At 36.9% G+C, this 25,225-nt stretch overlaps 1 protein-coding gene across 2 annotated transcripts in view; it reads right to left on the minus strand.

The window, feature by feature from the left end:
- Positions 1–2,700: 2,700 nt before the first annotated feature.
- Positions 2,701–25,225, minus strand: part of LOC144977827 (uncharacterized) — a 48,529-nt gene continuing 26,004 nt past the window's right edge. Inside the window, exons 8-10 of one of the 2 annotated variants that reach the window (XM_078923225.1) lie at positions 19,770–20,072; positions 10,068–10,157; positions 2,701–4,352 (exon numbers count right to left, since the gene is read on the minus strand). In XM_078923225.1, the coding sequence (XP_078779351.1) occupies positions 4,231–4,352; positions 10,068–10,157; positions 19,770–20,072 (515 nt within the window). In that variant the 3' untranslated portion in view covers positions 2,701–4,230. The remainder of the gene's footprint in view (positions 4,353–10,067; positions 10,158–19,769; positions 20,073–25,225) is intronic. The other variant, XM_078923227.1, reaches the window with a different exon arrangement.

The following is a 25,225-nucleotide window of genomic DNA, read 5'->3' on the forward strand; positions in this document are numbered from 1 at the left end:
ATAAATTGCGTCCGGAGATGTCTTTCCTCTTCACATAATTCCTCCGAAACTAAAAGAACAAAGAATTGACGTTAAGAGACAACTTGTCCTTGCCTGGTGAGTGAATTTGTTATTAACATAGTCGAAAGTATCAAAAGTACAGCAGGATGTCCCAGAAGTCTGAATGCAAAAAGAAAATAGTTTCTGGAGAAACAGACAGCACAGATAAGTACAGGATGTTAGCGAATATAAAGAGAAATAATTCGTTTTTTTAACGCAAACTAGAACTCAAAAAATGATTTAACAGATTTTTAACGATTTATTAAAAATACACATATCTTTAATGGTTTTCAACGCGTCCACCATTTTATGTAATCAGTACTTTGATGCGTCAACTCAAGTTCTCTCCTAGTGGTTTTGAGTATTTCTTTGCTGACTGATTCAACTGCCATCAATAAACGTCGCAACAATTCCAACTTGAATGCTTTCTTTATTACACAAAACAAATTTCATAATGACATCTTCATTAGTTTCAGAATAAATACGATTTGTTATTGGTTCCAGTATCTGGGACACGCTTTATCAACTCACTCAACCCTAACACCGACTATATCCGTAGTTTACCCAGGTTACAGTCTATTTATTACATTTTTATGAGACAAATTATAGGCGTAGTATTAAAGATAATGTTTAATAGTTTTTACATGTTAATGATAGTTGAATAAAACATGCTCATTTTTAATACATTTTTTCCAATTTTGAAAAGTAGCAAAAACCTCTAGGATTGAATGAGTTAAATGTCAAATAATAAAGTGAGCTGAGTGGCTCAGCGGTACTGTCTTTGCTTCGTACCCGAAAGGTACCGACTTCGATCACCCGCCGCTGTGCTGCGTGGCCTAGAGCAACCCACCTCACCATAGTTCGATTTGCGGCGCTGTGTACTGCGGCTGACGTCTGGGTTATTCCAGACTTCCCTTGGAATAGACCCTAGAAGCAAATTTTCTGCTATGGGATGAATAAAGGGAATTTTATTTGTAATATTTATTTGTTTTTAGTATAATTATTGAACTCTTACGTTGGGAATTTTTGGCAAGTTCCCAAAAATCCTACACGACCTTCTGAGCGCGCGCTTTTGGAACGAGTTCGAAATTTCAATCGAAGGAGTTTCAGAATACTTTTGTCACTGACATCACCCATGTTATTTCCTATCAAAATTCAGTGTTTATTATACCAAATGTGATTTCTCCGTCGTCGATTTCGTTTTTAATAATGTATTTTGCTTTTCATTGTTTGTTTTTTTTTTTTTTGGATTTTTTTTTGTTGGGGGGGGGGGGGGTTGTTGTGTTATTGGCCGAAAGAATAGTTTTGAGCCCGAAACGTTCAATGTTTGTCATTTTGTTCTTATTTTTTAAAGCTGCTATATTCATTTTTGTTTATAACTTTTTAAAGTCCTCAGCTTCTTGCAGCTTAGTATAACATTTTACACCAATGGTGACAATTATCCGATATCAAAATATAGATAAAAACATGCATAATGAATGAGTTGTACCGAGTACGTAAATATGTTTGTATATCCATTTAACATTTTGAATCGATGAACTAACATTGACAACATAAACACGATGACTTTTATTCATTCTCTTGTTTTGAATCTGAAATTGACGACTCGGCTTTTTAAAAACAAGTACGGGATAGCCAGTTATTGAACAATGAATTTAACTTAATGAAATAACCCTATTTCTGAGTTTTTCAAGGTTTCTTTTGTCTCAAGTAAAAAGTACACAGTAATGACGAAGAGTATGTAATATGATATGTTTAAAAATAAAATATGACCTCGATTGATCAACCGGCTGTTTTGTCTGTACACTTCAACTTTAAGTTCATTCATTTTCAATGATTAAATTCATTTGATGACATTTGACATCGGGAATTTGCAGACTTATCACTTTTGGACACGAAATGTTAAAGATCCCTACAGTCATTTAGATGAGATCTATAGGGTGTCCATTTATCATTTCCGAATGAAGAATTGGGATTTCCCGAAACCGAGGCGATGAAAAAGCAATAATTATTTGTGGTTTCATGAACCTAAGTCACCTTCTTGAGTAAAAAAGAGGCAGCAACGCAAATTTGACAACAACATAAAAAAAATAAATAATCCCACCATCTGCAATACCATAAATAGTTGTTGCAATTGCAATTAGAATCAACTGAAATTCTATCCATATAAAATAAAAATTGTTCAAACTTTGAAGCCAATAACTTTGTATCGAATGCGGAAATGTAGCAGGAAACCCCATAATTTGAGAAGACTCGTCTTTTTGAAACGAGGCATTATGTTTCTTCTATGGGAAACTGCATTCGTCAGATAAGCGGGTATGGTGAACGCAAAAGCCAAATGAGATCATTGAATTCGATTAAGACTTCCAACACATTTACTTTTAGTGTGCCCTTTTTTTTCACGAACCACAAAAAATAAATATTTTAAAAATTGAACAATGCGTCAGATGAAATAGTGACAACACCAAGTCATGAACAGTTCTGGACATTTTGAGCGTATACAAAACGGCTGAGTGCTTGACGGACCATGATGGAGTTGGCTGCCATAACCCCGAAGAAAAAGAAGAAGAAGAAGAACTTGACCTTTTATACAGTTCAGTATCAACTAAACGTACCCAAAGCGCTATACAAGGGGTCCCTAGCCAGTGGCGTGACATGCTTACAGTTTAAGGTGGTGCCAGAATCAGAAGAAAATGACTAAAAACATGCTATATTTGTAAATTTTATACAAAAGAAAGAAAAACAATTAAAGAAAAGTCTTACTCAAATAAGTAAGAGGCAGTATATACCATTTCTCAGGTTTATATATTTTTTTAAATACTGTAATCCATTCATTTTTAAAGATGGATGGGGTGGGGTGCCAGGCACCAAATCAACCAATATAGCCACGCCCCTGAGCCAACAGAAACACTTAACATGTAGGACGGGACATGACGCTTCTTAGGAGATATCACAATTGATTCGGACAGAGACAACCGGCCAGGTACTCGTTTTAGACCTGAGTACGGTGAGAGAATGTGAGTAAAGAGCCTTTTCTAAGGACACAACTATGCCCAACTCGGGACTGAAACCAAGGACCTTCCAATCCGAAGGCGAGTGTCATACCACATAGTCACATAAGAAGGAGGAAAAGAAGAAGAAGAAGAAGAAGAAGAAGAAGAAGAAGAAGAAAAAGAACAAACAACAACAACAACAACAACAAAATTATATGATTCAAATAGAGGCGATAGACGTCACTGAATTGGTATTGCCGCTGGTGCAAAATCGTAATAAAATTCCGGAGAAACCTAAAATGTAACTAGATCTAAATGGAGAAAAAAGACACACATAAAAAAAAAAAATAAACCCGCAAAAAATAATAAAGAAAAGGAAAAATAAACAGAAAAGATAAAACAAACCCAAACAACATAAACAGAAGAAAACAAGCAACACAAGGTAAAAACAAAGAATAATAAAGACAAAACAAAAAAAGACAAACAAAAGAAAAATATTAACACCCCCCCCCCCCAAAAAAAAAAATAGATAAATTATCAACTGTTACTCTGTCTTATTTTTTTATCGTTGCAGTTGTCAACAGGGCACTGGCCACTTCATTTAACCATTTAACCTCCGTATTCTAGAAAAAAAAACACGTATTTCCGAGTAAAAAATTGGCCAGAAAACTCGTCCTTCAAATTTCGATCGATTTAAATGACCCGCACCTTGCAAAAAAACAAAAACAAAAAAACAAAAAAAAAAAAAAAAAAACAACAAAACAAATTAACAAACAAAAAACAACAAATACTCTCAAACCCGGGGCTACGCGAGGTCATTATATTGATCGATATTTGAAGGACAAGGTTTCCGGCCAAATTCTCATATACGTATTTATTTCAGAGTACAATAGTTAACTGGTAAAACGCAAAGTATTCGAGTCTTGTTAAAAGATAGTTTGCGCTTGGCTAAGAAGCTCACAACATTGCCATCCGGGAGTACAACAGACCAACACACAAAACTTTGTGTAATCTTGAAAGTTTATAGTCTGGTTATTACAGTTTAGTGAAAATTACTCTTAAACGCGGATGGCAAAAATAACAAGAAAACAACAATAACAAAGACCTGAGTGACGTCGACTTCATTCTGTCTATACGATCATTTCAAACAAAAACAGCATAATAAGTTAACGATGTTGTTGGTGATTTGGTGAATTATTCAGGTTTGATGGCTGATTTCATCGTCAGAGACCTTTGAGGTGGAATCAACGGTAAATTCATCCAGGGCGTCCAAGTCATATAATGTCTCGTTGAGGTGACGCTCCTCCTTCGGTGCTTTGCCTGGGTAGACAGAGAGACAGAGATATTATGTAGCACGGGATTACACTACGATGCCAAAAAAAAAAAATGAATTTGGGAATAAAGTAATAGTAGTAGTAGTAGTATTAGTAGTAGTAGTAGTAGTAGTAGTAGTAGTAGTAGTAGTAGTAGTAGTAGTAGTAGTAGTAGTAGTAGTAATATTAGTAGTAGTAGTAATAGTAGTAGTAGTAGTAGTAGTAGTAGTAGTAGTAGTAGTAGTAGTAGTAGTAGTAGTATTAGTAGTAGTAGTAGTAGTAGTAGTAGTAGTGGCAGTAGTAGTAGTAGTACTAGTAGTAGTAGTAGTAGTAGTAGTAGTAGTAGTAGTAGTAGTAGTAGTAGTAGTAGTAGTATTAGTAGTATTATTAGTAGTATTATTAGTAGTTATAGTAGTAGTAGTAGTAGTAGTAGTAGTAGTAGTAGTAGTAGTAGTAGTAGTAGTAGTAGTAGTAGTATTAGTAGTAGTAGTAGTAGTAGTAGTAGTAGTAGTAGTAGTAGTAGTAGTAGTAGTAGTAGTAGTAGTAGTAGTAGTATTAGTACTATCAATCCCTCGAGAGGTAGGGGACTTCGACCCCTCGAAACTGGGGGAGAAATTTGCCAGGCTTCTCCAGTTAATCATGTAGCCGTTGTGGTCAAGTCTCTTAACCGCAGAGTATCTAGTTGAACGTTGCCTTGTGACGAAGCTTCCGAGCGGGTTCCCGACCGTATTCGGTTGCGGCCTGGGTTGATCATCATAACATAGTAGTGTGCCACCGTTAGAAGCTGCTGCCCTTTAGGCTTGGACTACTCTGCCGAACTCTGGAAAATCCCATATTTTGGAATTTTGCCAGAAAACTCGTCCTTCAAATATCGATCGATTTAAATGACCCTCATCTTGGCAAAAAGACAAACAAACAACAACTCCCAGGTTTGAGAGTGTTTGCCAAGATGAGATTCAATTTAATCGATCGAAAATTGAAGGAAGAGATTTCTGGCCAAATTTTAAAATATGTTTGTTTTTTTCTCCAGAGTACCGCAGTACTGTTCCAAACTGACGTGCAAGAGACCGATGATGTCAGGTGATATCAGCTTCAATCATTTTATAAACTAGACGAAGATACTTGAGTTTAACTTAAAAATTATGGGAACAAAGTTATTCTATTGTTTTCTAAATTAAAAGCCAAAACTCACAAATAATTCAACAACTAAAAATATTGTATTAAATATGTTAATGGCAACTTTTCTTTTCTAGCACCGACATATTTCAACATGATCTAAGCTGCCAGAAGGCTGTGGACTGTAAAAAGTAATAAATAAAAATGAATATAACAAATTCAGAAAAAGAACAAAGGCAAAATACCGAAACCCGGAACGTTTCGGGCTCAAAACCCTTCTTTATCCAATAACAACAACCAAAAAAAAAACAATAAAAAAACATAAATAAATTAATATATTTATGTTTTTATGGTTTTGTTTGTTTGTTATTTTTTATTTTTTTATATATTTTTTGTTGTGGCCGAATAATGGTTTTGAGCCCGAAACGTTCAGGGTTTGGTATTTTGTTTATTTTGGAAGCCGTTATATCCATCTTTGTTTATTATTCTTTTACAATCCCTATATAATGTTGTTTTACAAGATAATACGCAAAATTGTACTCGTTGGACATTCTATCCAGCTGGGGCGACGTGTCCACATTATATGCAGGTCTTACATACTTATGGGCCTAGTTTTAACATTAATGGACAACATTTTGAGTCAGTTTTAGGGATTTCCATAACAACAATGGGCCCATAAGGAATTGATTGGGTTATCAGACCTGCAAATGAGTGCACGTCGACTTGGGGGTTCATCTCAGTGCAGTCTTTTAGTCGATCGAAAAATAACACTGATCATTATCTGTATGGTCTAAATGGAGGATCGTTTCGAGACTAATAAAGAAATGTAATTAAACTGGCGTTGGGAAAAGGACTGAAAGATAACCGATAGGTGTGAAATTATATCGACGACAAAGGCAGCCCTTGGTACAATACTGTCATGTGACAATGTTGACCTTATGTTGGCGTTTAACGTAGTATCACAACCACTTAACCCTCTCCTTACCAACTACAGGAAAATAGTCACATTAATTTGTTAGGATACATGAACGTGTTTCTTAATCAGATTTGTTCTGTACATTACAAGATTTTATGAAAAAATCTTTGTTTTATAAAGCTTGTTTTGCTTTTAAAAAACAAAAAAAAAAAAAACAAAAAACAAACAAACAACAAATACGTATATCTAGTATGTACGTATTTCTAATGAATTCACGTTCTGTGTTGGGTAGGTATAAAAATTTCTGAAAAAAAATCATGAATTTGGTAGGTAAGGAGAAAAAAAGTTAAATGACCAAACGAGTAAACAAATTATGTGGACATTCAATGTGTAAATCCCATAATTTTAATATTCCCTTTGACAGCCCAAACAGCCAATAAGCAAGGCCATCTGCCTTTCCCCCTTTTCATTTTATATAAGAAAAAAAACCCAAACACAATAACAAACTACTACTCCATCTTAAAACGTGGGTTCCCCTAGCTCAGTAGGTAGAGAGAGCACTTGCATCACCCGCAATGGGACAAAGATCGATACTGGGTGTAGTCGAGATTTTGTTCCCCCCCCCCCTCCGTCTTCCTTGTAATGAATGGAAAGCTGAGTCTGTTAGATCTGGCGGAAAGAACAATTTTGCGATAGCGTTCAATCCAAAGGGTAGCGAGCAATTGCTATTGTCCGTTTCACCCTAAAGGAACCGGGATAAATTTCGGCTCCATGGGCCATATGGCCTCGAAGGGCCGTCTAAGATCCATGCTTTGAAGTGAAATTTATATTCAATGTATAGCAAAAGTGTGTATGGGAGAGGCCTAGACAGAGCAGTAAAGAAAATAGTAAGAAAAAACCCACCCCAAACCCCCAACCCCCACCCCCCAAAAAAACACCAAAAAACCCCCAAAAAACCCCCAACAAAATACATTAAAAAAAAAAAAACAAAAAAAAAACAACAAACAAAAAAACAGTGGGCCTCCACGGCTCCAATATCTAATTCATTCAGTACTGTTGCAGCTTCAAAGATAGACACAACATAATATTATGTATGATGTTTGGTAGTGTTAGGTTATTGCGGTGTATGGCAATAACTGTGACCTCCTGTGACAGAATCAATAATAATAATAATAATAATAATAATAATAATAATAATAATAATAATAATAATAATAATAATAATAATAATAATAATAATAATAATAAAACTTTTGTTGAGCGCTTTCCATGAAACATCTCAAAGCGCTTAACAGATAATGAATTACGTTACGAACATGTATTGTAAAAATGGAGTACTGAAAGAACACACAAATGGCTTAAATAATAATATCTATACAAACATTACAATTAAATCGGCATGGTGTAAAATAAAATTTGAAAAAGTGGGCATTTAAAGCATATTTGAAGTTTAAGATATTCTCGATTTCTCTCATGGGTTGGGGTAGGTTAGGGTATTCCAGAGTTTGGGGCCATCACATTGAAAAGAGCGATCACCAAAAGATTTAATTGATTTTTAAACAAGTTGTCGGGGAGGGAAGTAAGTAACTACCCTTTAGACACTAGGGAAAATAAGACTGAATGTATGCATTCACTTGGAAATGGGATCGTCGATTACAGAGCTACGTTCTGGGTGGTTATTATTATTATTAATATTATTATTATTATTATTATTATTAATTGATATAGCGCCAATATCCACAAAAAGTGGTCAGAGGTGCTTTACAATAGTTTTTATTTAGTATCACACATGTTCATTCATTCGACTTCAAAATCACTACAACAATCACACAAATCTTGTTCGAAATTCACATAGAATCACGATAAGCAGAATGAAAAAGATCGGTTTTTAGATGTCTTTGAAGACTGGTAGACTTTCACATTGTCGGGATTTAGGTGGTAAAGAAATCCATACGATTGGAGCCGAAAATGCAAAACCACGATCAGCAATCTTTGTTCTTGAGATGTTTTTCTCCATTAGCGAAGAACTGCCGGATCGCAGAGGTCGAGTTGGTCTATAGTCTCTCACAAAGCATTCAGGGTATTCAGGTGATGCATGAACTCCATCGAAAACATAGTCAAAGCACACAACAAACGCATCCTCAATACCCAAAACCAACAAAACAACACACCGAACAAACAATGCAACTGTAGGAATAAAGACTTGTGTCCCCTCCCAGGCAAATGCCTCGAATCATGTATTGTGTACAAAGCAACCCGAACACACAACAACACGGACAGAAAAACAAAATTGGACTCATAGAGGGCTACTTCAAAACAATGTACAATCAACACACCTCAACCCTCGAACACGACAGAAAAAGAACACCCACTGCATTGAGCAAACACATCCGGAAATTAAAGGACTCAAGTACCCGATACACCATCATCGTCTCAAAACAAAAAAAGTTGCTCAGAAATCACAAAAAATGCAACAAATGTCTGAAAGAGAAATTTCAGATGGTAAAAAAAACAACAATCCACACAAAAGAGAAAGTGAGAACTCTTCAACACGTGCTTGCACAGAAGAAAATGCCTAATGTCCAATACACATTACACAACCTAATGAAACATCCATAAACCCAGACGCCCCCCCCACCCACACACACACTACACCACACTCAGAACACACACATACACATTCACACATGCGCACGCACACATACATGAGTAACAAACCTACACCCATAAACAACATTGGCATCAACTGAACACAACAGCATTCCTCCCGCATAATTCTATACAGATTACCTCCCTGAAGAGTTCATCAAAATACTAACGGATGGATGAAACATTGTAGGGGGAAATAACCAAATGAGGTGAGGGTAACATATATTATATATTCAAGTATATATATATATAATATATATATATATATATATATATATATATATATATATATATATATATATATATATATAATCTGACTCAAACCGCTACCTTTAAATGGACATAAGACAACCTAAAAAATACAATTTTACTCAAGTCAGTCCGTTAGAGATATCGAACAATGACGTATGATAAATGACAAAAGAAAATGTACAAAAATTTCAGACAAAGCCTTTTGTGTATTATTTCTCATTGACTATGTTGCCGTACTCTGGGGTAAAATAAATAACAGATTTTAAATTTTGACCAGAAACCACGTCTTTCAAATATCGATCGATTCAACTTCTCCTCATCTTGGCGACAATTCACAAACCTGGGACTTGAAAAAGTCCCCGGTTTGAGAGTTTTTAACTATGATGAGGGTCATTTTAATTCATCGATATACGAGGGACGAGTTTTCTGGCCAAGATGTTTAATGCGTTTTTTAAACTGTTATTTTGTGGGTTTTTTTTTTTGGTTTAATTTTGGGGGGAGGGGGTGAGGAGTTTAGAGTATGGTCGTTCTATGTCTTTCTCTCTTTACCTCAATCTCTTATTTCTCAGTAGTTCTCTCTGTGTGTGTGTATATATATATATATATATATATATATATATATATATATATATATATATATAACTCTCTCTCTCTCTCTCTCTCTCTCTCTCTCTCTCTGTGCATGTGTGCATGTTTGCATGTGTGAGTATGTGTGTGTGTGTGAGTGTGTGTGTGTGTGAGTGTGTGTGTGTGTGTATGCGTGTGCGGTTGTGGAGTCCTTATCCTTACCTTTAAAAATGACACACATGAGCAGAGTCAGTTGGCTGACAAAGATGGCGATGGAGAGGGGTATGAAGAGTGTCATGAGATTCTCCTTGCCTGGAAACATTTGAGATCGATTCATGAGGAAGAATAGAAAAGACGTGTTGTCTTTGTTTGTTAGTTTGTTTGTTTGTTTGTTTTGTTGTTGTTGTTGTTTTTTGTAACATTTCTTTGTTCACTTTCCGAAGTCCCGGGTTTAAGATTCTTTATTTGCTTAGATTTTGAGGGTCATTTTATTTGATCGAGTTTTGAATGACGAGTTTCATGGCCAAAACTTTTAATACGTGTTTTTTTCAGAGAACGGTAGAATTAGTATTAATTCTTAAAATGGCAACAACAAAATTATTTCTTTTTAAATCAATAAATTATAAATGAAAAACGCTCGCAATTCTGGCAATTTCAACGTTGAAACTGTTACCTTTTTCACATCTAGTCAGCCTGGACATAATACTGTTTTTGGAGGCGATGACTCACATATTCGTTATCGCTAAGAGAGTGTATTATCAATTCGAATTAATTAATTTGATTTCGAATTTAAACCCTCTCCTTATCACCTACAGCAAAAAACGTCACATTTGTTACGCTATGACACAATATACTTTTTTCTTATTCAGATTTATTTCGTACATCACAAAGTTTGAAGAATGATTTTTGTTTGATTAATAAGAACATAATGTTGTTTTGTAGAGAGCTTGTTTAAGTTTAAAAAATCAATTTTTCTGCTGGGTAAGCCTGCTATTTTGGGAAAATACTGAAAAGGATCGGTATGGTTAAAGTCATTTTTCATCAACTTCTCCAATCCGTCAATATGACAAAAAGACTCTACTTACATTATCTCACCGCACTCAGGTGTAAAATGAGTTGTCTCTGTCGGGGGAAAAATGGTGCAATTGCCTAACCGGCGCAATGGCTTGTTCCAGATATGATACGTGTAGCTGTTGGTCGGAGGCCCTTTGTAAAGCGCTTTGAGCAATTTTAGTGGATTTTGCGTTATGTATAAAACACTCAAGCTCTAAAGTCAAGATAATTGTGGTGCTAAAGACATGTCATTGCAAGAATGTCATCTTTTTTCATATATATTTATGCTTTAATTTGTATTTCAGCATGGGCTCGCAATTTTTCTGTTGATGCCATGCGTGTAAGTAAACTATTCACAACAGTCCGCCAGCCGGATATAACGTACCAAAACACAAAACTATGTGTAATCTTGAACTTTCATAGTCTGATTGATATAATATAGTGAGAACTGCTCTCCAAAATGGCTGTCTGAATACAATCACAAAGAGCTGAGTGAGTGACGTCAATTTCGTTCCTTCAATAGGTGATTGAATATGACGCGACTCTGCACTTTGTTTTTGTTTTTACACCGCGAGAGATCTTACTTTTATAGTCCGTTCCACGTCCCGTGCGCAAGGAATATCGCAAATTTCTCCAAAGTTACAAAAATTTGGCGCAGTGATTTTTTGCATGCGGGCTTCTAATATTTTAAGTGACATTACGAATTTTGAATACCGATAGTGATAGACCAAACAGTTCTCTCACGATGCGAATTCCTTTGATCATTTCATCATTTGCAATAAAATATGACTTATACTTTACAATGTTTACAGTAATGGTGTGTTGATTCTCTTTCCTGTGTAGAAAATAATCATATCAAAATATATTCAGTGGCATAGCTTTGCAAGTAATTTTGGGTTATTTCAAATAGTGTAAGAATAATAATAATAATAATAATAATAATAATAATAATAATAATAATAATAATAATAATAATAATAATAATAATAACAATAATAATAATAATAATAATAAGAGTCTGATGGATCCAGAATATTGATTAACCGGTCTTGTAGAATGATGCTAAGACTTTCCTTCTGCCAGAAGTCGTCTTCCAGTCGCAGTCTACATGGTCTTCGCATTTGGAGAAGTATTCTTTGTCAACATCGTCCATTGCTGCTGCACACGTGATCTCCAGGATGTTGTACTGTTTAACGGTCTTGTTTTCCGCAACTTTACCTTTCACTTTGGCCCACACGAATTCAATTAGGTTAAGATGTGAGTGGTAAGGAGGCAGTGTAAGACAAGTATGTCCAAACATGTGTGTTGTCGAACACCTAAGCCTTTTTTATACGTCGGACTAAAGATTTGTTTCCTGTCATAACCATCGTACAAGGGACCGTCAATGGAAGTCCTACAGCACTCAGTATTCTCTTCAATGGCTGGGATACATCATGAAGAAGAGCTCCATGCTTTGTCGCTCTGGAGAAATACTTGTGCATTTTCAGCGCTATACTCTTCAACGTGACAATAAATTTGTACGTTAAATCCAAATTGTTATCAGATTTTAGGAATGTAGAAATCACAAAAGTAAACTACGCCTCTGGCTTTCAACTATAAATTGTAACAATAGTTTCCGTAAAGTGTGTACAAAGTGTACAAATTGCTGTGCCAATTTGAAACCAGGGTGACAATATTAGTGAGTAGTGCACATGAATCTCGTGAAATGTAAACTCCTGACCATGCCTGTGGGCGAGTTCAGTGCTCGTGATCACAACAAGAATTCGGTGTGTACATTGTTAATGTAATACATCCAAGAGTACACTCATACCAGACCCTTCTTTTTGTATATCGTAAAGAAGAGAAGTCCAACAGTATGGTATTGTGACCAATGCAAAAATAAATCTGCTTAATGCCACTAACGATTCTAGTGTTCGAGCCAATCATCATTAAAATCCATCAGAAGAATGTGAAGATATCCACGTCAACGGGTTGTGGAAAGAACTACAATTCTATCGATCACGTGACATAATAGAGTTTTGTGTGTTGATACATTTTATCTGACAACGGGTGAGAATTTTGCTTTTGCACACCACACCAACAATATGACAATCAACGGAAAATCTTCTTCTTTTGAAGTTTTAAAACTCAAAATATCTGATCTTTTGGATATTTTTCACTTTTCTTTGGAAACTATTATTAATATTAACGTGACTTGGAGAAACCTTATATATTAAAAAAAATATCTAAAAATCTATCAATCTTTAATAATAAGGATTTTCCTATGAACAAATTTGTAATTATTTCATTAACGTCAGCACTCCCCCCCCCCAATAAAAAATTAATAAATAAAAGTGCGTTTAAAATCGTTTAATGATTTTACAAATAATACAATCTCCATTAAGTGTGAAGTCCTTTGAGAATTTGTTTCTTAATTTTTCAAATTTCCTCGTCTCCATTGAAACAACTTACAGGCCAAAATAGGTTAATCATTCTCGTCAGACGCCAATAACAGAATTGAATCAACAAATGTAGGACAATCCTTCAAATAGAATACGTCCTCAATTTAATTTTATGGAGGTGAATGGCCGGCCTTACCAGTCAACCAATTAATTAAACAGGGTCCTACGTATTGTCGGAAAAGATCGGAAACGACCGGAAACGACCGAAAACGAGTGAAAACGAGCGGAAACGACGAAACGACGACCGTTATGAAAAGTTGCGAGCAGTGTGTGTGTGTGTGGGGGGGGGGTTGAACCGGGGACTTCGGCAAGTGTACACCAGTGGGGAGGGAGCCTGGGACTATGGGAGGGAAACGAGCGGAAATGACCAGAAACGACCGGAAAAAAGATTATGTATGATGCTTTGCTATGAGGTTAAATGCTCACAACATCCGCCAGCTGAATATCACGCAAAAACACACAAAACTGGCCGTTTCGTCGGGTTTTAGCGAGGTTTCGTAAAAAAGAAGCAGCCGTTATGGGAAGTGGGCAACAGTGGGGAGTGAACCATGAACTGAGGGAAGTGGACACCAGTGGGGAGTGAACCTGGGACTATGGGAGACGGGTACCAGTGGGTTTTGACGTCCGACAATTGGAGCTGGGCACCAGAGGAGAATGAACCTGGGACTACGAGAGGTAGATACCAATGGAGAGTGAAACCGGGAGTATGTTAGGTTACCAACGAGAAGTGAACACAGAAAAGTACTTATTTTTTCCGAAACCTACCGAGAGCGTCTAAATTTACGAGAAGTGGGCAGCAACGGGGAGTGATCCAGAGACTCAGTTGAGTGGACACCCGTGGGGAGTGAACCTGGGACTATGGAAGGCGGATATACGAGGGAAATGAAACTGGGACTTAGGGAGAGGGTTACCAGTGGGGATTGAAGTCAGTACTATCGGAGGTGGGCACCAATTGGATAAGAACCTGGGACTACGAAATGTAGACATTAGTCGAGAGTGAAATCGGGAATACTGGATTTGGACACCAGAGGCGAATGAACCCAGAAGGTTACTTCTTTTTTTCGAAATCTCCCGTTGTCCCAGATTCATTCTCCATTGGTATCTACTTCCCATTATTCCAGGCTCATCCCCAATGGTGCCCACCTTCCATATTCCTAGGTTCGGTCCACACTGGTATCCACCTCCCATAGTCCTAGGTTTATTCTCCACTGGTATCCACATTTCTGCGTCCTGGTCTCGTTCCAAACAATGTGTCCCCTACCCATAGTACCAGGTTCACTCCTCTCTGGTTTAATCTCAGATAATCTCGGATTAACTCTCTACAGAGTGGATCTTTTTTCCGATTGTTTCCGGTCGTTTCCGGTCGTTTCCAGTCGTTTCCCACAGGTAGCTGTCTCCCATAGTCCCAAGTTCATTTCTCTCTGATATCCTCTTCCCATAGTCCCAGGATCGATCCCCACTGCTGCCCACTTTCCATAACTTTGGTCGGTTTCGTCGGGTTTGGCGGGTTTCGTAAAAAAATTAAAAAAAGCGTTTTGTATGTTGGTGTGTGATATCTGGCTGGCGGATGTTGTGAGCATTTTACCTCAGCGCATAGCATCAATGCACAATCTTCTTTCCTGTCGCTTCTGGGCATTTCCGCTCGTTAACCACTTGTATCCATCTCCCATATTCCCAGATTCATTTCCCTCTGATATCCTCCTCCCATAGTCACAGGTTCACTCCCCACTGGTGTACACTTCCCGGAGTCACTGGTTCACTCCCCACTGCAGTCAACTTTCCATAATCGTCGTCATTTCCTCTCGTTTCCACTCTTTTCCGGTCATTTCTGGTATTACGTAGCACTTATTAAACATCATCTGACAGGTCGCGTTATGAATACGTACTTCCGGTGTGCTAGAGGTGTTTTCTTGGTTTCCAGTTTGCACCAGTTTTGAATTTTACTCAGACGTGGCCAATTTTGGCCACATAGAAAACCGTATTTCTATTTTCAATTTCTTTTTTTTTTCCTTTTTATTTAGTTCCCTAGTCTTGTTAACTTTTTGTTGACTAAAACCCATTAGTGTTTCAGGAGGTCAGAATGTTAGTAGTGTTTGGCCACATGAAGTTCTATATGGCTACTTTGTAGTCGAAATTGGCCACGAAGAACTCTAGCCGTCTGTCAGCCCCGATCTTACTACTAAACAAACTATGAAAAGGATCTTTACTCACTTTCTCTCACCGTACTCAGGTGTAAATGAGTACCTGGCCTTTAACAGCGTCGTCTCTGTCCGAATAAAATTATAATATCGCCTTACAGGCGTCATGTCGTGTCCTAAATGTTAAGTGTTGCTATTGGCCAGGGACCCCTTGTAAAGTGCTTTGAGCAATTTTAGTGGATATTGCGCTATACAAAAGTTCAATTAACAAAGCAAACGCTCCGTTGATAAAAAGTCAGTTAAAAGATACCAAGAACTCGCTTTATGTGCAAGCGATAAAACGACTTTGAAAAAGGCAGAAATCGCATTATGAAATTAAATTCTAAAAAGAATATAATATTCTCAACAGACTTCCCAACAATATTGCCTTTGATGCATGATCATCGTCAGTTGAAAGTAGAAAAATATGTGAGTTATTCAATCCCTCAATAATGGTGGCATTTCTGATAATTTCAACTTTGTTCTCACCTTTGTCATCCGCTGTATTTCGACATAACACTAGATCTTTAAAAATGAAATGTGCTTAACTCAATAGTCAGTTATATACTTCATTTTATTAAACCTTCTTCGGCTTAACCCGATTTTGAGATAGCTTAATAGCAAAAGGGACAATAGCAATTTCTTGCTATCCTTTGGAGAGGACGCCAGTCTATCGCAAAGTTCTTTCCGCCAAATCTAACAGACTCAGCTATCCATTCACTACTGTGTGGACAAGGGGGTCCGAAAAAATATCGACTGCACCCGGTCCCTTTGCGTGTGAAGCGATTGCCCTACCAACTGAGCGTCCCTTTGCGTGTGAAGCGATTGCCCTACCAACTGAGCTCAGTTGGTAGGGCAATCGCTTCACACGCAAAGGGACCGGGTGCAGTCGAGATTTTTTCGGACCCCCTTGTCCACACAGTAGTGAATGGATAGCTGAGTCTGTTAGATTTGAGGGAAAGAACTTTGCGATAGACTAGCGTCCTCTCCAAAGTGATAGCAAGAAATTGCTATTGTCCGTTTCAAACTATAGAAACAGGTATAAACTCCGGCTTCATGGGTCTTAAGGCTCACAAGGAATAGTAATATGATTCTTGACCTCCTGTGTTTGAATTTTGAAATGGTTCCCAATACCCTTCAACAGTCGTGGCGTCACTTCCCTCGAAATGACACAAAGTAACTTAGTAACTGGCTCTAAACTATCGGAACAATGGCGGACGCCCTTATGAAATATTTCTCCGACGAGCATAAAAGTGTATCCAGAGAAAAAAACAAACATTATAAATCTGGTCATGTTTTGACTTTTATACATTCTGATCAAAAGACATATGAAAAGTTCTAAAAACAAAACAATAACAAAGACCGAGTGACGTCAACTTCATTCTATCTATAAGTTAACGATGGCTACGGATTAATACAGTCTAGTGAGAACTACTCATACAAATGGCTGTCTAAAAACAATAACAAAGACCAGAGTGACGTCAAGTTTGTTCTATCTATAGTCTGATTGATAGAATTAGGTGAGCTACTCATAAAAATGGATGGCTAAAGACAAAAACAAAGAGCTGGGTGACGTCAATTTCGTTCTCTCTATTCGCGCTCCCTAGTTCGCGCAGCGGCATTAGGATCTTGATCGACATTTCAAAATAATGGAGAAATTTAAGATGCTGTGTATCCCTTTCCAGTCACCAGAAGAAAAAATAACATCTTCTTCTTCTTCTTCTTCTTCTTCTTCTTCTTCTTCTTCTTCTTCTTCTTCTTCTTCTTCTTCTTCTTCTTCTTCTTCTTCTTCTTCTTCTTCTTCTTTCGGCTTATTCCGCAATGGGGATGATCTATATTTGACCCTTCGTCTCAAAACGGTATTAAGTCGGGATGATTAAGATGCTGTAAATTGAATTTGTAGCCAGAAATATCAGACTTAAGTTGAGTTTGTTTGCTTTATAGAGGAGAAGGAATATCATATTTTACTGTGCTAAATACCAATGTGTCATATTTTTGACCAGTTTAACAATAAGCTGACTTTTTAGCATCTGGTCCATCTCGACATAATACCGTTTTGAGACGAGGGGTCACATATTATTAGCTTTCCATGTGCTCGAGGTCATTAGTCACATTATAAAGTGTGCTCAAAATGACCCACATAGTGAAAAGTCTTCACGGTTTGAGAAATATCCAACGTCACTATTTGTCATTTTGCTCAGCATGACATATGAGTATGTGTATAACATTCATAATCAAAGCAGCGTGTTTACAGTTATTGAGAAACGTCCAATCGTTGTACAACAACAAAAAAAATCATGTGATAGATGACAAGGTTGGACGAAAACATGAATATAGATTGCTCCCATTTGTAGGTTTGCCATAATGAATACCACATCTCCATGCATCTCGGTTAATAGCATCATCTTCCTCCAGGCCCAGTTCTTTCATATCGTCTTTTACCCTATCCATCCATCTCGTCTTCGGGCGTCCCTTTATTCTCTTTCCCGTTAATTGCATATCCAATGCATTCCTTCCCACGTACTCCCTCTTTCTTCTCTTAACACGTGCGAACCATTTCAAGCTATCTTCTCTCATTTTTTATTGATACATTCTTCAGTTCAGTCAACCTTCGAATTCGTTCATTTCTCACTTTTATCTTGTTTTGTCCATCCAAGTGACCATCTCAACAGCCTCATTTCTGCCACCTCAACAATATATTAACCAGTTAAATGTCCAACTCTATAAAACACGTATGTTAAAAATTTGGCCAGAAAACTCGTCCTTCAATTATCGATCGATTTAAATTATCCTCATCTTGGTAAAAACTCTAAAACCTGAGACTTCGCGAAGTCTTATGTTTGAGAGTTTTTGCCAAAATGAGAGTCATTTCAATCGACTAATATTTGAAGAACCAGTTTTCACTTTTCTGGCCAATTTTTAAATACATTTTCCAGAGTACGGCAGTTCAGTGGTTAAAATAATACATAGTTTAGCCAACCAGGGCCGTACCCATGTTTAGTGTGATGCATGCTTTAACATTTAGGGACTCGTTGTTGTTTTATTTTTATTTTTTGTTTTGTTTTGTTTTTGTTTTTAAATATCTTTGTATTTGAATATTTCTATTGATTCATGGAAAAATATTAGCCCGTATAGATAAAATGAAGTTAACGTCACTCGGGTCTTTGTTATTGTTTTTTGCCATCCACGTTTTATGAGTAATACGCTAAACAGTCGTAACGTCACTTCCCTCGTAATGACGCATGGTAAATTAGTAACTGGTTCTAAACTATCAGAACAATGGCGGACGCCCTTATGAAATATTTCTCCGACGAGCATAAAAGCGTATCCAGAAGGGGAAAAAACATTATAAATCTGATCATGTTTCGACTTTTACACATTTTGATCACAAGACATATGAAAAGTTCTAGCCAGCATGAAGAATAAAAAGTACCGATTTTCTTTGTTTAGAACCACGATGGCCGCAGTTGCTGGGCGACGTGACATCATACTATTGAATCCAATTCTCAATTATCTCAATTATCCAGATTATGGAGGGGAAAGGTCAGAAAAAATATTATCGAATGCGTCCGGGATCTATCTCGATCCCTTTCTTGTGAAGCAAGTGCTCTACCAACTGAGCTATCAGGACTTATATAATATTTTTAAAATATTCAGTCAATTTTACAACACACAATAATCACGGATAGGAGTAAACGTAACCTTATCTTTAAAACAAAACAAAACCGTGTACTCTAGAGTAACGTATAGTTTGAATAAGTGTAAGATCGACCATTGCGTTCCTCCAATGACACCACCCGTATTTGTACACAGGTGGGAACAATGTCCTTTCCTCATTTTGGTCCGTCTGTATGGAGCACCATTCCAAAGAACATCCGAGAATCCAAATCATTGTCTGTTTTCAAGACATCCTTGAAAACATTTCTTTTTTGATGCCATGTACTTTAAATATTGTTTTTGTTTTGATGTTATTTAAAGCGGCAAGAGCCTCATTGTTGAGGATACCGTGCGCTCAATAAGAGTCTATTATTATTATTATTAGTATTAGTATTATTATTATTATTATTATTATTATTATTATTATTATTATTATTATTATTATTATTATTATTATTATTATTATTATTCTTATTATTATTATTATTATTATCATTATTATTATTATTATTATTATTATTATTATTATTATTATTATTATTATTATTATAATAATAAAAAAGTAACAAAAAAAAAAAAAACGAGAGTCAACTGACCTTTCCCATATTCACACGAGAAGATGTAGCGTAATTCATCTCCGACAAGGTTCCTCATGGCCAGCGAGTATTCACCTTTCTTGACCTCAGGGTACAAGGTCAGCATGACCGTCCCTCGGGGAGCTTCAAAAGGAATCCACTGGACTCGGTAGAGATATTTACTCACTAATTGCCCCTCTTTGTCCAAGAAAAAATAAAGAGGCTCAGGGATTGCCAACAGACTGATGTTCAAGCTCACGTGTTGCCCGGCCACGATCTTAAATCGTCGAATTGCCGTTGTGCGGGAAGATATTTGAAATGTTACTGAAATGAGGAATATAAAAAAAGAGAGAAACTATGATTCCCTGTAATATTTTTAGTGTGCTTTTATAAATAGTCCAATATTCAGTAAATGTACTTAAGTGGGTGAAGACAGCGTAGGGCCGTGCCTTTGAATTCTCATTGCGGCAAAGTTTTTATTCTCTTCTATTATTGTCCTCAGTCATTTATCAACTCACTCCATTTCTGGATAAGAGAATTTATAGTAAAATAAGGCAGTAAAAATTACTCTTATTAAAAAAATACAAAACAAGGTAAGCGACGCTTCAGCCACAAACAAGAAAAGGAAATATGTTAAATTATATTGGCATTATAGTTAAACATATGCATCTTTTATTGCAGTTATTTTTACTCCCTTTATTTTACTGTACATTGTATTGAATCATTTAGTCACCTCTAGACCTGGGTAAGAGAGCATTGAGAGAGGGCTAAGAGATAAAGGGGCCCCTTAGGCAACAAAGGCACTTTTTATGTAGAACGAGACGTGGCGACTGTCAGTCGATAGATACACACTGTAACCGGCCATGACGACTGTCAGTCGGTAGAAACACCGTTGTAACCGGCCGTGACGACTTTCATTCGATAGATACACACTGTAACCGGGCGTGACGACTGTCAGTCGGTAGAAACACCGTTGTAACCGGCCGTGACGACTTTCATTCGATAGATACACACTGTAACCGGGCGTGACGACTGTCAGTCGGTAGAAACACCGTTGTAACCGGCCGTGACGACTTTCATTCGATAGATACACACTGTAACCGGGCGTGACGACTGTCAGTCGGTAGAAACACCGTTGTAACCGGCCGTGACGACTTTCATTCGAGAGATACACACTGTAACCGGGCGTGACGACTGTCAGTCGGTAGAAACACCGTTGTAACCGGCCGTGACGACTTTCATTCGATAGATACACACTGTAACCGGCAGTGACGACTGTCATTCGATAGATACACACTGTAACCGGCCGTGATGACTGTCATTTGATAGATACACACTGTAACCGGCCGTGATGACTGTCATTCGATAGAGACTCGTTGTAACCGGCCATGTACTCGTTTCAAACCCGAGTATCGTTAAAAATGTGAGGAAAGAGCATTTTTCAAGGACTCAATGGTGCAATGCCACATTGGGAGTCGAACGAAGGACTTACTGGTCGAAATATTGGTGTCATAAATAAATTAATATATATATATATATACATATGTATATATATATATATATATATATATATATATATATATATATATATATATATATATATATATATATATATATATATAAAATTCCCTTTATTCATCCCCAAGCGAAAATTTGTCTTTTGGGTCTATTCCAAGGGAAGACTGGAATAACACTACAGGTGTCAGCCGCCGTGCAGCGCCGCAAAGTGAGCTGGGGCGAGGTGACTTGCTTAAGGCAACACAACGAGGCGGGTAGTCGAACTCGGTACCCTTCGGTCACGAAGCAAAGTCCGTACCGCTGAGTCACGCTGCCCCTCAGTGCTACAAGACCAAAAAGCCCCACATAATTTGAAACCAATCGTCTATAATCAGTATTATGTTAAAAGTCAATCTGTTTTCCAAAATTCGATTGTAAACATTCTGAAAAGAATTTTCTATAAAAATAAATGCATTAATGCGGCACAAAAGTGTCATGTCAAAATACTGGTTCCAATCTCATTGAAAGTGTGAAGCTAGTCACCCGAAGGACTGGATACATACCTTGTGTTAAAGATCCTCTGATTTTAGAGTGATGACATCTGAGTTTCTAGCCTAAATATAGGAGATATACAATGAGTGTGTATACATACTGTTTTCACACAACGAATTATCTTCAAAATTTAATTTGATGGGAGTACCAACGAGCATCAGTTGAAATTTTGAATAAAACGAGTTGTATGAAAAAAGTATAAATAGACAAGAATTGTATACTTATTTTATACCACTTTCAGCTGACTTCAACTGTCACTGAATTCAATTTTTTAGTCTTGGGTTCTCATGTCGTCTGTGTCACCATTGCGTTGGCAAAACCGCTTCACTTCAATTCAAACATTGTAAGATTCGCTTTATTTTGGAAAATTGACACTGACACTGACATTGACAGTAAACGGAACAATTCAGACAAATAATCTGTTCCAACTTTTGATAAGTTTAATAATTGACAGGTTGAAAATTCATTTCTGGAACTGTAAACGTCATGCCCCTAGTATTGATAATAATAAATCTGACAAACTGTATTATTCAGATTAGAATGTGAACCTCATTTCATTGATGTTCACTGAGACAAGTTACTTAGTTCAGGTTGAATATACCTCCGTAAATTGGGCCATGAGATATTGTTTTAAAACTGTTTTGCACTCTTTCTTCATTGTTAATACCTTTCATAGAAACAATGTTTAGCAGGGTTGCCAGATTAGTTTCAGGCATTCTGCCAACTGGATTTTAAAAAATCTGCCAAATATCACAAAAATCTGCCAAACCGCACTATTTATAGTACCCCCTTTGAAAACTCATCAGTTTTGTTAAACAAAAAATTCTCAAGGCCGATGTCATAATTTTTTTTTTCATTTCCCAAGTTAGAACAAATCACTAATACATAAAAATTGCCATGGAAAACGTGGAGTAGACCTATACATTCATCCCCAGGCCTCGGAAAATAAAATCTGCCAAATATCTGCCAAACTGCCAAAACGATTTTTCTCTGCAAAACGACTTCAAATTCTGCCAAAAAAAAGGGACATATGGCAGAAAATCTGCCAAATTGGCAACCCTGATGTTTAGTTTGGGAATTTTTCTCGATTGCGTGTGTCCGCTGTCAGCTGTTCCACTTCCACAGTGACCTGATGTGTCGGTCATGCGGAGACTCCAGTGTGTTGTATCGGCGACATTTTGGCGGCTCTTGAACTTGTAAACTTTCCTTTTCACTTTCGTACTTCGGGTATGCTATTCTTTTCTGACTGGATATTAGTAGGATTCAACAGTACTGACGTCACTTCCCTCGTAATGACGCATGATAACATAGAAACTGGTTCTAAACTATCGGATCAATGAAATATTTCTCCGACGAGCATAAAACTGTATCCCGAGAAAAAGTATAAATCTGATCATGTTTTGACTTTTATACATTCTGATTACATGACTTGTGAAAGAGTTCTAGCCAGCAGGAAGAATAAAAAGTACTGATTTTCTTTGTTTAGAACCAAGCTGCAGGTTGCTGGGCGAACGTGACATCAGGCTATTGAATCCTATTAGGAATAGTTAGTAGTATTTTAATCATAAGTGCGTCTGTCAATGGGGATATGGTTGTCTTGGTTTTGTCCTAACAGGCAAGCTTAGAACATAATATAATTTCCAATTGGTGGGTTCAATTTTTCCAATCAGAATTTGCCATTAATTGTAATAGGTAGCATTTCGCGTATTAACCCCGATTCATTACTGTTATCCAATCAGAGCCAGCCAAAAAGGGAAACAATCGTTTGTTTATGTTATTTGATGTGTAAAATACGATTTTTACCCTACTGACGTCAATTTAAAAATTCCTCGATCCTCGCTCTTTTACTCCCTTTATTCTAAAAACATGCCTATGCATTCTGCTATTAAAATAACCTATCAATTGTTTATGCATTGTCTGGAAGACTGGTTACCCAATTCCACTGAGTTTTGAATCGGAACAGAGGAAGGCGTGACGTCACAACTTTTCTGGCCTATTGAGCAGAGCGGAATTTAAATATTTGAATTCAAATTAAATAAAATCCCCTATTCTTATCATTTTGACTAAAATGTCAAGTTACTTAAAATAACTTAAATAACTTAATCCACTCTAATGTGCCTCCTTATACTACGTATAGATAGTTTGAAGTTGACGTCACTCAGGTCTTTGTTATTGTTTTTTATTTTTTTGCCATCCGTCTTTATGAGTAATTCTCAACTAAACGGTATTAACCAGACTATAAACGATCATGGCTACACAAAGTTTTGTGTGTTGGTCCGTTATACTTCCGGATGGCAATGTTGTGAGCTCCTTAGCCAAGCGCATACTATCCATATTGGTTTTCACTAAACGTGTGTTTTACGCCTTATATTATTATATTCGATAATCAATCATCATCAATATATCTGTGTCTGTGTTCCCATTTACATTCCACGTTAAGACTTCAAGTCCCAATTGTAATCTATTACCTTAGTCTACCTCAGTTTACCTTATTTTTTGAGTTGTTGGAGATCCCGATAGCTCAGTCGGTAGAGCACTCGCTTCCAAGGACTCGCAAAGGGACCAAGATCGATCCCGGTTGCAGTCGAGATTTTTTTTTTTGACCTCCCTGTTCACCCAACAGTGACTGGGTAGCTGGGTCTGTTAGATCTGGCGGAAAGTATTCCGCGATCGACTAGCATCCTATCCGAAGGGTAGCGAGCAATTGCTGTTGTCCGTTTCACGCTATAGAAACCGGGATAAATTCCGGCTCCAAGGGCCGAATAGCTCTGAAGGACTACCTGTACGTTGAGTGTTTGCTATAACATATTGAATGTTATTCATCTTTACCATCATATTTTTGTATGTTTTCTTTAAACTATACTATTTGATTAGGATTAAATGGAACGAGGTATCAAATTTACCATGCTTAGTATATGCGCTGAAATCGTATTATATTTGGCAAATTGGATTTTTAGTCACACTTAGGCTCCAAAACCACTAGACAAATAGTCATCAAATTTTGCATAGTGTTTACAATTGACATGAAGATGGTTTGGGTGTGATGAGTGTATCCCCAAATCAAATTTGTCTCGTCAAATCCCGTCGAAAACAGACGTTATCATTTTTAGCACGTGGGTTTTATGACAACCTTCCGGTCAGCGAGTGTGACAATGAGGTGGGAGTTTTTGCATTTCATCGAAACCAGTTCGTGGTTCCTCTCATTGTTTTGAATACAATCAATTTCTTCAATTCTATATGAACCATTTTCCGTTCTTAACATTGGGACAGACTTCTGCAATAAGTGAGAGAAATATATAAGCTATAAAATGCAGAAATTATCATTCTGTGCCCAAATAAAAATATTTAAAAACTCCCTTGAGTTCTCTTACGAAGTCGTGAAATGTATTTCTATTAATACAATATAAATCGAGTTCAAACTTTATTCA

Source organism: Berghia stephanieae, chromosome 8, assembly GCF_034508935.2.
Source record: "Berghia stephanieae isolate SIO BIC M18660-M18661 chromosome 8, UCSD_Bste_1.3, whole genome shotgun sequence".
Lineage (NCBI taxonomy): Eukaryota > Metazoa > Mollusca > Gastropoda > Nudibranchia > Aeolidiidae > Berghia > Berghia stephanieae.